This window comes from Melitaea cinxia, chromosome 4, assembly GCF_905220565.1.
Source record: "Melitaea cinxia chromosome 4, ilMelCinx1.1, whole genome shotgun sequence".
NCBI classification, from domain to species: Eukaryota; Metazoa; Arthropoda; class Insecta; order Lepidoptera; family Nymphalidae; genus Melitaea; species Melitaea cinxia.
This window is the reverse complement of record NC_059397.1, coordinates 11,709,898-11,724,163: the sequence shown is the minus strand read 5'-3', so window position 1 is coordinate 11,724,163 and position 14,266 is coordinate 11,709,898. Positions and strand designations below refer to the sequence as shown.

Genomic DNA, 14,266 nt, shown 5'->3' with positions numbered 1-14,266 from the left:
ACGATAGTGGATGGATTGAACGTGGAGGTACTATTGCAAGTATAACCAATTGTTCCAAAAGTACAATAATTTCACGGCACTTTGTCGATCAGACGGGCAAAAATTTCTGGAGGCCCGAGGTCGTCGCGAGCGATCACTCGATGTCATAGATGACGTCACTGATTGCGAACACATTGCGTCCACTTCGCCCATAAAATATAGGTGGGTCGGAGTTGGCTTTCATCAAAACTTGGCGAGAATTTGAAAAAAAAAGTGCGTGCGTACAAAGTACACATGTCAATCAACCAAGTACAATTTTTAAGTCTCGTTTATATTTATACAAATCTAAAGCTTTAGATTTCCTTTCCAGCGCCATCGACAAAAACGTTGCCGTTTCATTAAACGTTGCCGTTTCATCCCATCATAAAAAAATTACCCTCATTCGTCTAAAGAACTTTCACTTGAAAACTATTGCCAATATCAAATTTGAATGTTATCTTTCATTCGATTCGGCAAAAATGCAACGATAAATTCCTGGAAATCCATGTTGAATTAAGTTTTAAATAATTAATTGAAGCGAAATATTTACTCACAACCAACAAAGATGCATATTTTCACTATGCCGCCATATTGCGAGCACAGAGCTCAATAGCACTCAAATATGCGTTCCACTTATAAAATTCGCTTACAACTCCCACGGGGTTTTTTACGTTAATTGAACGGCAATTTCAGTGCTTATGGTCGATAGCGTTGTGGACCTTAAGTGGAACGCACCAGCTATGTATTATTCCGTAGTTGTCAATTAATCAATTGATAAACAGTGTCGAAAAATATGTTTAATGTTTATTTTATTGTATATAACCTACTTTACTGGTATTGCGCAATTGACGTCTTTAAAATGTAAATAACAGCATAATTGAAGTGCTTAATTGTGCTTCATCTAGAGATGTTTGATTTAGTCACATGAAATGCTTAAGAGTGGAAAGATGTCTTTAAATATACCGTAATTGCGTAAAGATTTTAGAAACATGTCTCGTATTAGCGATCCGGTCAATTACAAATTCGTTCCTGTGGAAATTAATGAAGTAGATATTTATACCGGAATATTAAAACTACTTTCCTTTATTAGACCTGAATGGACAGCAGAGAATATTAAATTCAAGGTAGGCCATCGTCACGTGAAAAATATGATTTGTTTATTAAAAGTTTTCACTAAATATGTGTTATTTAAAAAAAAAAATTCAGGTCTTTACTGATGGCATTACAAATAAACTTATTGCGTGCCAGTACTTCTATGAACATGGGCTAGACAGTGATATAGTACTTGTTCGAATTTATGGAAATAAAACAGATTTGCTTATTGATAGAAATGCTGAAGTTCGGTAAGTTCAAATAATAATTTTAATTTTTTTTTAGAATAGAAGTATCTATTATGATTATGTAAATTTTTGGTTTTGTTCCTAGAGTTTATTAGTAATTAGTAAAAAATGGAAAATTAAAATATTTTAATTTTTTTAAAATTAAATTTTTAATGCTTTATAATATTATTAGTTTATATTAATTTAATGGGTATATTATTATATATTATATTTTTTAAAACTAATTCATGTGTGAAAAGACCTTTAATTTGGTCAAATGAGTACAATAAAGTATTTTTTTTTTAGTAATATTTTCCACCGTATGACAGGTACAAGTTGTAGCTTTTACATCTGAAAATATTATTTTAAATACTTTTTTTTAACTTAACAAATAGAAAAATGTTATGCATATTAAAAATAAGTATATATTTCGTATTTATTTCTATTTTTAATTATTGTGACTTGTATTAAATTTAACAAAAAAGTTATTGTTCAGCTCGCAGACTTATAAAGTAAATAAATTTCTAAAATAAAAGTATCCTAAGTTACTCCTTACTACATCAGCGATCTGTCAGTGAAAGTTCCGTCTAAATTGGCCGAGCCGTTTTAGAGATTAGCCAAAACAAACAGACAGACAGACAACGAGATGTATCATACAAACAGACACTCCAACTTTATTAATTTGCATAGATAATTATGACGGTTTCAAGATCAACCGCAGCAAGACTAGAGTTATGATTGTCAACCAAATTAACAACAACTCGCCAGAAGTGGCACAAATAGCAAACTGTGAGGTGCTGCAATCTTATGTCTATTTAGGGGTGATGATCTCGAAACAATAGAGGCTGTATAGATGAAATCAAACGGCGCATGGCGATATCCAGATCAGCTATGGATAAGCTGCAAAAAAATGTGGAGGATTCGTAAAATCACCAAGACCACTAAGACTCGGCTAGTATTCTCCATATTCCTCTACACTTCAGAGACTTGGACCCTGCAAGAAAAGTAGAAAATAGACGTTCTCGAGATGTTGTGCTGGAGAAAAATGTTGAGGGCATCCTGGAATCAAGTCTGGACCAACAAGTCCATTCTGGAAGAACTCGGCATCAAGCAGCGTCTATCTTCCATCGTACAGGCTCAAATCCTCACTTTCTTTGGTCACGTGACTAGACGTGACAATTCCTCCATCGACCGTTTACGTTACAAACGTCCAAGGAAAAGTAGAAGGAACCAGACCTCGCAGCAAATCACCTATGAGATGGACGGACCAATTAAAGGCAGCAGTGGACGTTCTATTGCATGTGTGCTCCCGAAAAGCAGCTGTCAGGGATGGAGACATATCGTCAAGCGTGAGACTGGGAAGTGATGACCACGACCACTCTGACAAGAGCGTAACGAAAGAGATAATAGATAATTATAATCTATACAAATAAATCAAATCAGTCAGTTAGTTCAGCCTATTGCAGTCCACTGCTGAACATAGGCCTCCCCAAGTTCACGCCAAACATCCCGGTTTTCCGCAATCCTCATCCAGCTACCACCGGCAATCTTATGTAGATCGTTGGCCCAGCGGGCCGGCGGGCGCCTCACACTGCGTTTGCCAACATGTGGTCTCAACTCCAGGACCCGTCTGCTCTAAGGGCCATCGGTCCTGCGATACAGATGACCAGCCCACTGCCACTTCAACTTGCTAATTCTGTGGGCTATGTCGGTTACTTTCGTTCTCTCATAGATAGTCTCATTTCTAATCCTATTTTTGAGAGAAACCCCAAGCACAACCCATTCCACTGTATGTTGAGCGAGTTTAAACTTGTAGATCAGTCCTGTAGTCAGTGTATGCTAACACAAGCAGGATGCATTGTTCGAAGACTTTTCTCTTCAAGCATTGGGGTATCTTTGAAGTTAAGACTAGGCGAATCCTGCGAAACGCCGCTCAGCTCAACCAAAGTTGGTGTTTGTAATATTAAAATAGCCACTTTTTATAAAATGCAAATAGATGTATACACGGTATATATACCAAAATAACATTTTTTACAATTTTTGTCTGTCTGTCTGTCAGTTTGTTCCAGCTAATCCCTGAAACGGCTGGACCGAAGTTGACGAAACTTATAAGCTATGTGTATGATTTAATTGTTTGTAGCTGTTTAATAACAATGATGGTAATATTTACTTTTTCATCAAACTTGATTTTTGTTGTTTTCATTTATTTGTTTGAAAGTTTAATTTTCATTTAATGGTATTTGCGCCACATTATCCGAATTATTTGTTTTTATTAGAAAACTAATCATTGCCTTGACAAAGAACTATTACCACACCAAATATCAATACATTAATTTGTTTGTAATATGTATACCTACATATAATTAGCTTGATTAACCAGTATATTTTTTTCAGAAATATTACAATCCTTAACAAAACAGGCTTGGCACCAAAAATATACGGTGTTTTTAAAAATGGCTTAGCTTATGAGTACTCTCCTGGTGTTACTCTTACCCCAGACACTGTGATTGATGCAAACATTTCTAGTCTGGTTGCGAGGCAAATGGCTAAAATGCACAAAGTTCAACTTGGAAAAGAAGTAAGTGATTTTTTATATATTTGTACTACTAACGACTATAGACTATTTTGGCATATAGATATCAAATTTTTTCATGAGAATAGAAATAGCTTATATCGAAAAATTGTATTTAACCACAACACCATACGCTTCAGCCTGTAATATCCCACTACTGGGCATAGGCCTCTTTCCCCATGTAGGAGAAGGATCAGAGCTTAATCCACCACGCTGCTCCAATGCGGGTTGGCGGATCCAACGCCATAAAGGGGTATTAAATATTTGACGCCAATGTCTGTCTGTGACATCATAGCTCTCGATCTGATGGATTGCTTTTGATGTAGTTTTTAGCTATGTTTGTAAAAACAGATACAAAAGTTTAAAGAGTATATCATCTTTTTAAAAATGAAATTTTTGGCGTATAATTATTAAAAATAGTTATTAAATTTATGCAATTTAAAATTGATAAAAAATGGTCCATTAAACAAGTATAATATTAGTTAAAAATACAGACTTATTTTTAGAATATGCTTATATATCTATTGAGGTCATGAGGTTATCTTGGTGTAAATGTTTTAAAAGATATAATATATTTATAGATATTTCAGAAAAGATGATTTTGCAAATTTTATCATAAAAAGCCAGCTTTATCTAAAATATTTATAATTACTTCTGACTTCTAGTTAAAATGTAGTGAACTTTAGATAAGATATTTTTATTATACGATGTTGTGTAAATGTATTTATATTCAATGATTATAATCATTCATTAATTTTGTTAGACTAAACTTTACCTACGTATTCACTTCAAATATAAGGCATATTTATGTTAATTTTAAAATTTGATAAAAATGGCTAGTGCATACGCAAGTAAAGGCAAATAAAAACAAAATATTCCTGCGTCACATGTAGTAAAAATAATATGTTATTATGCATGTAATATAAATTTTTAAACAGTTTATTTTATCGATGTAAGTGTCACGTTATCATCTCTATTGGTTCAGTATTTTATTTTATACAATAATTGTGTTTGCTCGCAACCGAAAAAAAACCGACTTCAATTACATCGACGAGTAATACAACGTAGATCGACGAAAAAATAGTCATGTAACTACGCGTTATCAAAGAGTATTCAAAAAGTAGTTATCAGATCTAAATAAAATTTATATGTGACCACATGACAAACATCAGCTTTCGATTAAATTAAAAATTATTAAAATCGGTACACCCAGTAAAAAGTTATTGCGGATTTTCACGAGTTTCCCTCGATTTCTCTAAGATCCCATCATCAGATCCTGGTTTCCATAGTACCAAACTAGGGATATCCCCTTTCCAACAAAAAAAGAATTATCAAAATAGGTACATCCAGTAAAAAGTTATTGCGGTACATCCGGGAGAAAGTTATGCGGTATAATACAACTTAGGTCGACGAAAAAAGCGTCAAGTAAAAACGCATTATTAGATATAACTCGAAAAGTAGTTGTCCAATCTCAAATAAATTTAAAGGGGACCAATTGACATACACCACCTTTCGATTAAAAGAAAATTGGTCGAAATCGCTCTACGCAGTCAAAAGTTCTGAAGTAACATACATAAAAAAAATACGGTCGAATTGAGAACCTCCTCCTTTTTTGGAAGTCGGTTCAAAATAAGAAGTTAGATTAGGTGAGTACTGAGGAAATCTGTGGCTAGACTTATTATATTTCCCTTAATTAAAAAACAGAGTTTTCCATTTTTTTTTTAATTGTTAGTGTATTTTTGCAGATAAAGAAAGAGCCGATGATATGGGACAAAATAGAGCAATTCTTAGATTTAATTCCAGTGTTTTCTGATGCGAAAAAACAAAACAGGTATTATACACTGATTATTTATATAATTTATTTACACAGTTAATTCATAACTACATAAAAAAGTATATACATATTTTTAATTTTAATTATCAATGATAATTAAGACGGAATAGATTCCATCAAACTTATATATTTTTATCAAATATCTTGTCACAAATATGTGAAGTTCACAATATTGCGTAATTTATTTAAAATATTTAGAAATTTTCGGTTTATTTACATTCAGCCTTCAATTATATTTCTCAAATTATATATTAACTTCACAGCTTATAATGTAATGTATATAATCAATAACTTATTTAAATTGTGTATTACTTTGTGCATAGTTCTGGATAAGCATCTATAAAAATACTAGAAAGTCAAATTAAGTTGCGATTGAATTAGGAATCATTTAATTCTCAAAAAATTCAAGTGAGTAAATCAACATGATAGCAGATCAGTACTTTATTTTTGTCTTTAATCCATTGTGTGCTATTTTATTTAAATAATGCGTATTGTGATTAACCATATCAATGTTTTTTGAGAAGAATTTCTTAAGATCAATGGAAGTCAATAACGAATGCTTAAGTGTGTTTTCGTTTGTGTAATTTTTGGCATGATTATGAGATATTTATACATTTATTGTTTAAAAAAATACATGTAAACGAAAATTATTTTTTTTCTAACATTTGTAGATTTGCAAATAGCTTTGGATCAATGACAAGACTACGGGTAGAGTTTGAACGCTTAAAATCACTCTTAATAAAAACTGAGAGCCCAATTGTGTTTGCTCACAATGATTTGCTTCTAGGAAACGTGATCCATGATGAATCTAAAGGAAAAATCTCGTTTATAGATTATGAGTATGCATCATATAACTATCAAGCGTTTGATATAGCAAATCATTTTAATGAATTTGTTGGTAAGTTTTTATTAATAATTTGTTTAACCACCATTATACCTTTTTTGTCACGTAGTTACCGACGTGCGCTTACAGAGACCTCTATATTGTTTTGTTAATATAACTAGTAATTTTGTTTATATTACATTGTTTTAATGTATTTGTGTATATTTAAACAAATAAGAATAAACAATTTGAATCAACATGACATTAAAATTTTAAAACATCAAAACTTTTTGCTCCCGGATATTTTAGAAAATTACACTTGTGATCAATAATGTCCTGTCATAGCACCTTTGACGAGACTCTTTAACGCTGTCATTTACCGGAGTACCACGCCAGGCGTAGTCTAGGAGTGTAGTTGTGCTGTTCTTCAAGAGAGGCGACAAGTCGCTGTTAAAGAGTTAAAGAGTTAAAGATTGGTCTCATTTCTGAGCCACATCTATAAGCTGTTTTCGAAGGTCGTTACGAATCGTCTCGCCACAAGACTTGACGAATTTCAACTACCGGAGCAGACTGGGATTCGAAATGGCTACAGCACCATAGACTACGTCCATACTGTTTGGCAGATTATACAAAAAAATTAAGAGTCAGCCGTTGTGTATGGCATTTGTGGACGACGAGAAAGCCTCTCTCCAACTCTTTCGCCAACTCTTTCGAGACATAGGATGTCCTAGATTCTCTGCAGAGATGGCATATCGACTGGCGGTATATCGAGGTACTGAGATGTATGGAAGACGCGGCGACGATGACCGTTCATATCCAAGCCAGCCAGTGAACAATACCCATTTTCCTTCGTCGCGGGGTAAGACAGGGGGATGTAATATCACTGAAACCGATAGGAGGATTCGGTTAGGCTGGTTGGCGTTTGGCAACCTTTGTCGAGTTTTCACTTCGAAGATTCCGCAATGTTTAAAGACAACATAGGTACGGTGCCGAGACGCGGACACTGATTAAGGAACTAGTCCACAAGTTTATAGTCGCTCAACGTGCAATAGAACGGGCTATACCTGGGGTCTCTCTCAAAGATAGGATTAGAAATGAGACTATCCGAACGAGAGAACGAAAGTAACCGACATAGCCCACAGAAATAGCAAGTTGAAGTGGCAGTGGGCTGGTCACTCGTGCCGCAAGACCGATGGCCACTGGAGCAGATGTTTCCTGCAGTGGAGACCTCGCGTTAGTTAACGCAGTGTGGGACGCACAATTAAAGAGTATCTGGTGCCGGATTTATGTTTTCAAAGTTAAATAAAAAATTGTTACATACTTGTATATTTTTAATTAAAATATTCATCACAAAGTTGCGGATTTTATTTTTTAAAGATAATGCCATCTAAATGTCTTCCGCCGAGTTACACGCGCTTTCGAAACGGAGCCCAGTATATATACGGAGTATATAGTATGCCACACTCTGCTGTAAAATCGGTTGAATGCTGCTGATTTCATGCCGAATATTTTCCTTTAAAACCTTGAGGCTTTTGCGGATTGTTATTGAAGACTCTACCTTTAAGGTAGCTCCACAAAAATAAAATTAATTGGTCAAATCAGGAGACCTTGGTGACCACGAGATATCTCCATAGCAGCTGCTCAGCTTTTGAGGACAAGCTTCTCTAAGCAAAGTCATCGAAGCTCTGGCCGTCTATGGTGTGACTCCATCCGGTTGAATCCACGTATGTGATGAGAATAAATGACGAGCTCGAAGATTCGGCAAAAAGTACTCCGTGATCATCCTCCCATAATTACTCCCTATTCACATTCATCGCCTGGCCTCGGACCCAAAAAAAAGGTCAAATAATCCAATGCGATATGCAATGATATAGTGGCTACTTTAAAACATTTTTTTTACAATTTCTGTGACAACTACTACTCCTACTACACTTTTAAATAATGAAATAATATAATAAAGTCCTGTTCTGATGATGATGATGGCGATAATAGTAATGAAATGACATTATAAACTAGTAATGTTAGAGTTTTTTACAAAAATTGAATTACGTTTGCAGCAGTCAAGACGTTGAAAAAAAAAACCGAATAATTATTGATTATGTATAATTATATATTAATACAAGATTTATCTTATAACTTACGACTGCTGACTTATAAATAAGTGACGCCTTTCTTGAAAAACTACTGGACGGGAGGCAACAAACTCTCAAAAGGCATTTTGTACTTGCCTCTCGGGTATTGAATTTTTTTCCCGTCAAAAAGTTATCCAAATTCTGGAAAAAGTGGAAGTCTATAGCGGCAAGATCTGGTGAGTACGGTGGATGATGGAGAACTTCCAACCCCAGCTCTTGTAATTTGGAGCCCGTCTGCTATGCAGTATTAGGTCGTGCAGGAGCAACGGAGCCGAGCAATTGACCAAAGCTGGTTGGAGACGGGCGAGTTTCCCTATTATTGTGTTTAGTTCTTCACAGTACACATCTGCAGTAATGCTCATGTCGTTTGGTAAGAAGCTGTGATGATGCGTTCGTTTGTGTGTCTGTTGAGCAGTGCAAGGCATGTCTCGACGCATATTTCGCGCTGGCGTTCATTAAATTCGGGAGGCACCCATTCTTCTTAACCTTGCCAATATGACGCAAATGGACCAATATTGTTTTAGTGCTAACTTCGAAAGCTACTGCTAATTCAGCTGTAGTTTGAAAATCATCAGCCATCACAATAGCCTTTAATTCGTCATTGTCGACCAACATTTTCGACCGACCACGTGGTTAATTTCTTAGGTCAAAATTTCCGTAAAGAAAGCGAGCACCCAATAACGGGTGGTACAATCGTTAGTAGTATTTACACCGTAAACGTCGTTGATGTTGCCTGCCGCTTCTGCCGCTTTGCTACCACGACGGGACTCACACTCCATAATCACTTGAATCTTTAACATATCCATGATGACGAAAAACGTACAAATGCGATATAAACAGAATGCTAACCATTAAACAAATGACTAATTAAAAAAAAAGAATTCTATATTTTTAAAATAAGAATAATTCGAAATTCGAATTCTTAGCGATTTTTTTTTTAGTTTTGAAATAGCTAGGACGATGAAACGGCAATATCATAGGTTAGGAGGAAAGGTTCCATAACTACTGTAATGATAAAAAGATAAATTGAATGAAACCCACTTGTTTATGTTTACTTTGTTAATAAATTTCATTAATAACTTCTTTCTATACTTGCAGATACCATGCAAATTTTTTAATATTTATAGTTTTAGAGGATTTTTGTAAACTCCGCTAGTCCTTAATCCTAAAATATATATATTTTTAAATTGTTTTTCATATCACAATAAAACTAAGTAGGCCGCATTTATAGTACCTTCTTAGTAATATCAAGAAAAATAATAATTTTTTTAGGTTTATCGATAGACGATATCGACTACAAAAGGCATCCAAGCAAAGATTTTCAGATGAATTGGATCAAAAATTATCTTGAGGAATATTTGGAAACTGATTTAGCTCCATATGCAGATATCGAAAGAGTTTATAAGGAAGTACAACAACTCTCTTTAGCTTCTCATTTCATGTGGGGAGTGTGGTCGTTGGTGCAGTATGAACTATCGGATATCGATTTTGACTTTGGCAGGTAAGTTGAATAATAAAAACTGCTCTACAGTAAGAATGTTACCGTTAACTAGCTTTCCTTTGGTGGTTTCACCTGTGATAATGTACACGATTTTGACTTCAGTTTTCTCCCGTTAAAATATAGATACCTATGTCAATCTGCGATAATGTATCATTCTACTGGAAGAGTTAAAATCAACAACATAAATTCATCTTTCCTCTTTATTACATACATTAGTATATATCATTATTATGTTTTAACACTTACTTATCTCCTTAGTCGTATCTCTAGTTTTCTTATCTGTTTCTTTACTACACGTACTTTATTTGAACACGTTAATCATAACTAAGCAGCAGTATACTTTTCCCATACAATACAATTAAAATTTTTATTCAAATAATGACTCGAGTAGACTCGAGTATTTAAAAGCCCAAGATTATTATTAGTGGTCATTTTAGAACGCGTCGTTATTTCACAGCTATTATTAACTTAGCTTTTTGTATAGGTAATATTTGACGAAGCGTTGGCGCAGCGGTCACAGTACTGACTGTTGCGCTGGCGGTCGCGGGTTCGATCCCCGCTCACGACAGATATTTGTATTGGCCATATACAGGTTTGTCGTTGTCTGGACGTTTGTGCTTTTATATTGTATGTGTTTCCGGACCCCCGACACAGGAGAAAATCCTACTGGGGGCCGTTGAGTGTGAAGCGTAAAGAGCTCTTTTAACTGAGTTCATGGGAAAAAAGATATTCATTTAGACGTCAAAAAATTTACTTCCCATTTATTAGTTTATTAAGAACTCTACGAATTCTGAGCTCATAAAAATGAGCTACTTAAGATGTCAACTTGCGAACTAGAGATCTTTTAAAAGACTTCATACTGAAATCTTTATGATTTTGATGCTGACGGGGTAACTGTGCAAGCGACTTCGTACGCATGAAATTTTACAAAAAAGTTGTTATTCAGTTAGCAGTTAAAAATCAATAAAATTCTAAAATAAAAATTAATAACCAAAGTTACTCCTTATTACATCAGCTATCTGCCACTGAAAGTTCCGTCCAAATGAGTCCTGTCGTTTCAGCCCCGCCGGGGTGCAGTCGTTTTATTAGCCGGAACAAACAAACAGACAAACAGTCAAACAAAAATTATATAATAAAAAATGTTATTTTGGTGGGTGTAAACATCCCTATATGCAGAAATTTAATATCCCTGTATTATCTCTATCCGAATATTACAAATAGACAATTTTATTTATTTGTATAAATGTACCTACATTCATTATTGTTTTGATGTACGATATTAAGCTTCTTAAAATTGTTTAATATATCTGTAATTCTTATTACTGATTTTAATTTAATGGTAATAATTAAAAAAAAAAAAAAAAATAATGCTAAATTTTAAAAAGTGTAAAATTTGTCACGTTTGGCTGTCGTGTTTTTTGGTACATTTGTGGATATATCAGACCTAGTAAAATTTTATTTTAAAAATAACTTGTCTTGACAATAACGAATACAAAAAAAAGAATTATTTAATTTGCTGCAGTCGGTCGGAAGCTGTGAACGTACAAACATTTCGGCGATTTTTATTCATAGTAGGTATAAGAATTTAGTTTTAAAATTAATAGGTTCACTTCAGCCTATCGCAGTCCACTGCTGGACATAGGCTTCCACAAGTTCGCGCCAAAAATGGCGTGAACTCATCTGTGTTGCCCATAGTCACCACGCTGAGCAGGCGGTTTGGTGACCAGTCACCGCGTTAAACTGGCGGGTTGGTGACCAAAAAAAAGAAAAAAAAAAAAAAATAGGTTAACAAAATTTAAAAATTATATTTATTATATTTTGTAGTTGTGCTTTGTGTTTTTTAGGTACGCAGAAATACGACTGAACAGATACTACGAGCAAAAGGACGAGATATTAAAGGAGTTACTGTGATATGAGGATGTAGTTTATTTTATTATTTGTTCGAATGATTGATTCATTATGAGATTACTATATGGTATAAGTAGTATAATTTGTTAACAATTTTAATCTTTGTATATTATAATTATAAAATTATATTTAATAAATCTGATATATAGGAAATCACCTATTTTGAACTTTATTTTCAATAAAAATGAGTTGGTTTTGTATTTTTATTTAATTTTTATCCATTTTTATTTGAATGTAGCACTTTTTTAAAATCCACAATATAATCATTACATTGTTACAGATAATTTTAATAATTATAACATTACTGATAACTATTGTAATTTTGACTGGCTTTGGTTAATTGCAAAAGATACTGAGAGTATTATGATCTTTTTTAATTTATCAAGAATTTATTATTTATATTAAACATTACACTATCGTCTACATGTTTTATTTATATATTATGTTTTTATATTCCAATGATTGCCTATTTTTAGATTCAAATTAAATAAAATCGTTTTTAATTATTACGTAGGTACCTACGTACAATTTAGATAAGAATATTTATTGCTCTACCATTGACCTGTTTAACTTATCGTGGCTAGAAGAAAAAATATTAAGAAATACATTATCTCTACTGATATTTCATAATAATATATCTCTGTATCTCGCCGCCCTGAAGGCAGGGCTTGTTACCGTTACCAATTACCATTATAAAGTACCGGTAAATAGCGTTAATTTTAACAGATACCTGTTTTACCGTTAAAACTTTTAACGGTAATTCGGTAACGAAAACGTTTTTTAACGTTAAATTTTACCGTTAAATAGAATTTTAACGATACTGATAACGTTACCTCTAATATCAAGAATTAACGAAATTTTTATCGATACTTCTACGACGTTGCCGCTCCGTGCAAGTGACCTTCAACTCGACGCGCTAGGATTGATAAAAGCGGCAACAGCGCGTGTCATTGGATTATAACGCTGTAGGTACGAACATCAATGTACTTCAACCGTTTACGTACTCTTAATTCGAACATTAGGTAGGTATAATGTATTCCGAAATTATAATGGCGAACTCAAAAGAGTACTGTCCGAGTGACCGATTTATATCTCTCTCATTTTATTATTTAATTTTATTTCATTATTGTTGAAATTCATAAAATAATATTTTAGTATGTTATACATATAAGAAATAAAATAATATATGCGCCTATATATCAAACAAAATTTATGTTTTGCATATTATATGTGTTTCTAGATATTCATTTTGTATTTAGGTACATAATGATTCGTGGTTTTCTTTTTCAGAACTTGCAATTGTTTTTATTTTTAAATTAAACTGTATGAGACTACATAAACTAAAACAGAATTTTGTTTTATTACCTAATTATATAGTAGGTACCTGGATGAGCGAGGTTTGCTCGATATGTTAGATAAAAGTAAGAAATAAAAAGTAATCTGACTGGACACATCTGAACTCGAATCTTGGTCATTTAAATTCTGGATAGCCCGATTTCCCACCTGAGCTATTATAACCTTATAAGGGATGGCAAAATTTACCTTAGTATTGTAATGATATTGTAGCAGTTTTTCATTGCAAGAAAACAATGTTAAAACGACATTTTCTAAAAATGAATCCTAGCTAACTAGTTGGAGCCGTCAGCCAAGATTGATATTATATATATACAAAATTGCTCGTTTAAAGATATTATTCTCTCGTTTAAAGGATTTATTTTGTATATATTTTTTAATCATTCATTAATACATTGTATCGGATGTTACTATTTGTTAGAACACGTATAAAATATATTTAATGCCGACACTACAAACACCACGAAGACCAACTAGCTTATTTCTTCACAATCCCGCTGGAATAATTATTCTGCGATATATCAAATTACATTGCAAATAATTAATCCGGGCTAGCGAATCAGTTTCTAAAAGTAATAATTATTATCTTATACTGTGTATGAATGGATTAATTTATTTTATACGGGAAATATTGTGTTATCCATGTACCGTTTCATATTTTTGTGTACAGTACACAATAAATAACACAATATTTCTCCACAGAGCTTTGAATTTTTTATAATACAATTATTGAATAAGTTTTTGTTTATTTCATTTATTCAAAATACATATAGGTATTATCTATAATATAAAAAAGAGTCGCTGAA

The 14,266-nt window shown here is 33.3% G+C and overlaps 1 protein-coding gene and 1 long non-coding RNA gene across 2 annotated transcripts; both read left to right on the top strand.

The window, feature by feature from the left end:
* Positions 1-749: 749 nt before the first annotated feature.
* Positions 750-12,307, top strand: LOC123670199 (ethanolamine kinase). The gene is made up of 7 exons (XM_045603706.1): positions 750-1,142; positions 1,225-1,361; positions 3,732-3,915; positions 5,655-5,740; positions 6,415-6,641; positions 9,971-10,199; positions 12,044-12,307. The coding sequence occupies exons 1-7, from the start codon at positions 1,008-1,010 to the stop codon at positions 12,108-12,110; spliced, it is 1,065 nt and encodes a 354-aa protein (XP_045459662.1). The 5' UTR covers positions 750-1,007; the 3' UTR covers positions 12,111-12,307.
* A 470-nt stretch (positions 12,308-12,777) lies between these two features.
* On the top strand, positions 12,778-13,453 carry LOC123670198. The gene is made up of 2 exons (XR_006745882.1): positions 12,778-13,129; positions 13,398-13,453. It is a non-coding gene; the product is annotated as an uncharacterized LOC123670198 (long non-coding RNA).
* Positions 13,454-14,266: the final 813 nt, after the last annotated feature.

Coding starts and splice junctions, on each gene's coding strand:
- LOC123670199 (XM_045603706.1), top strand. CDS start 1,008: ATGTCTCGTATTAGCGATCCGGTCAATTACAAATTCGTTCCTGTGGAA. Junction 1,143..1,224: donor CAGAGAATATTAAATTCAAG/GTAGGCCATCGT, acceptor AAAAAAATTCAG/GTCTTTACTGATGGCATTAC. Junction 1,362..3,731: donor GATAGAAATGCTGAAGTTCG/GTAAGTTCAAAT, acceptor TATTTTTTTCAG/AAATATTACAATCCTTAACA.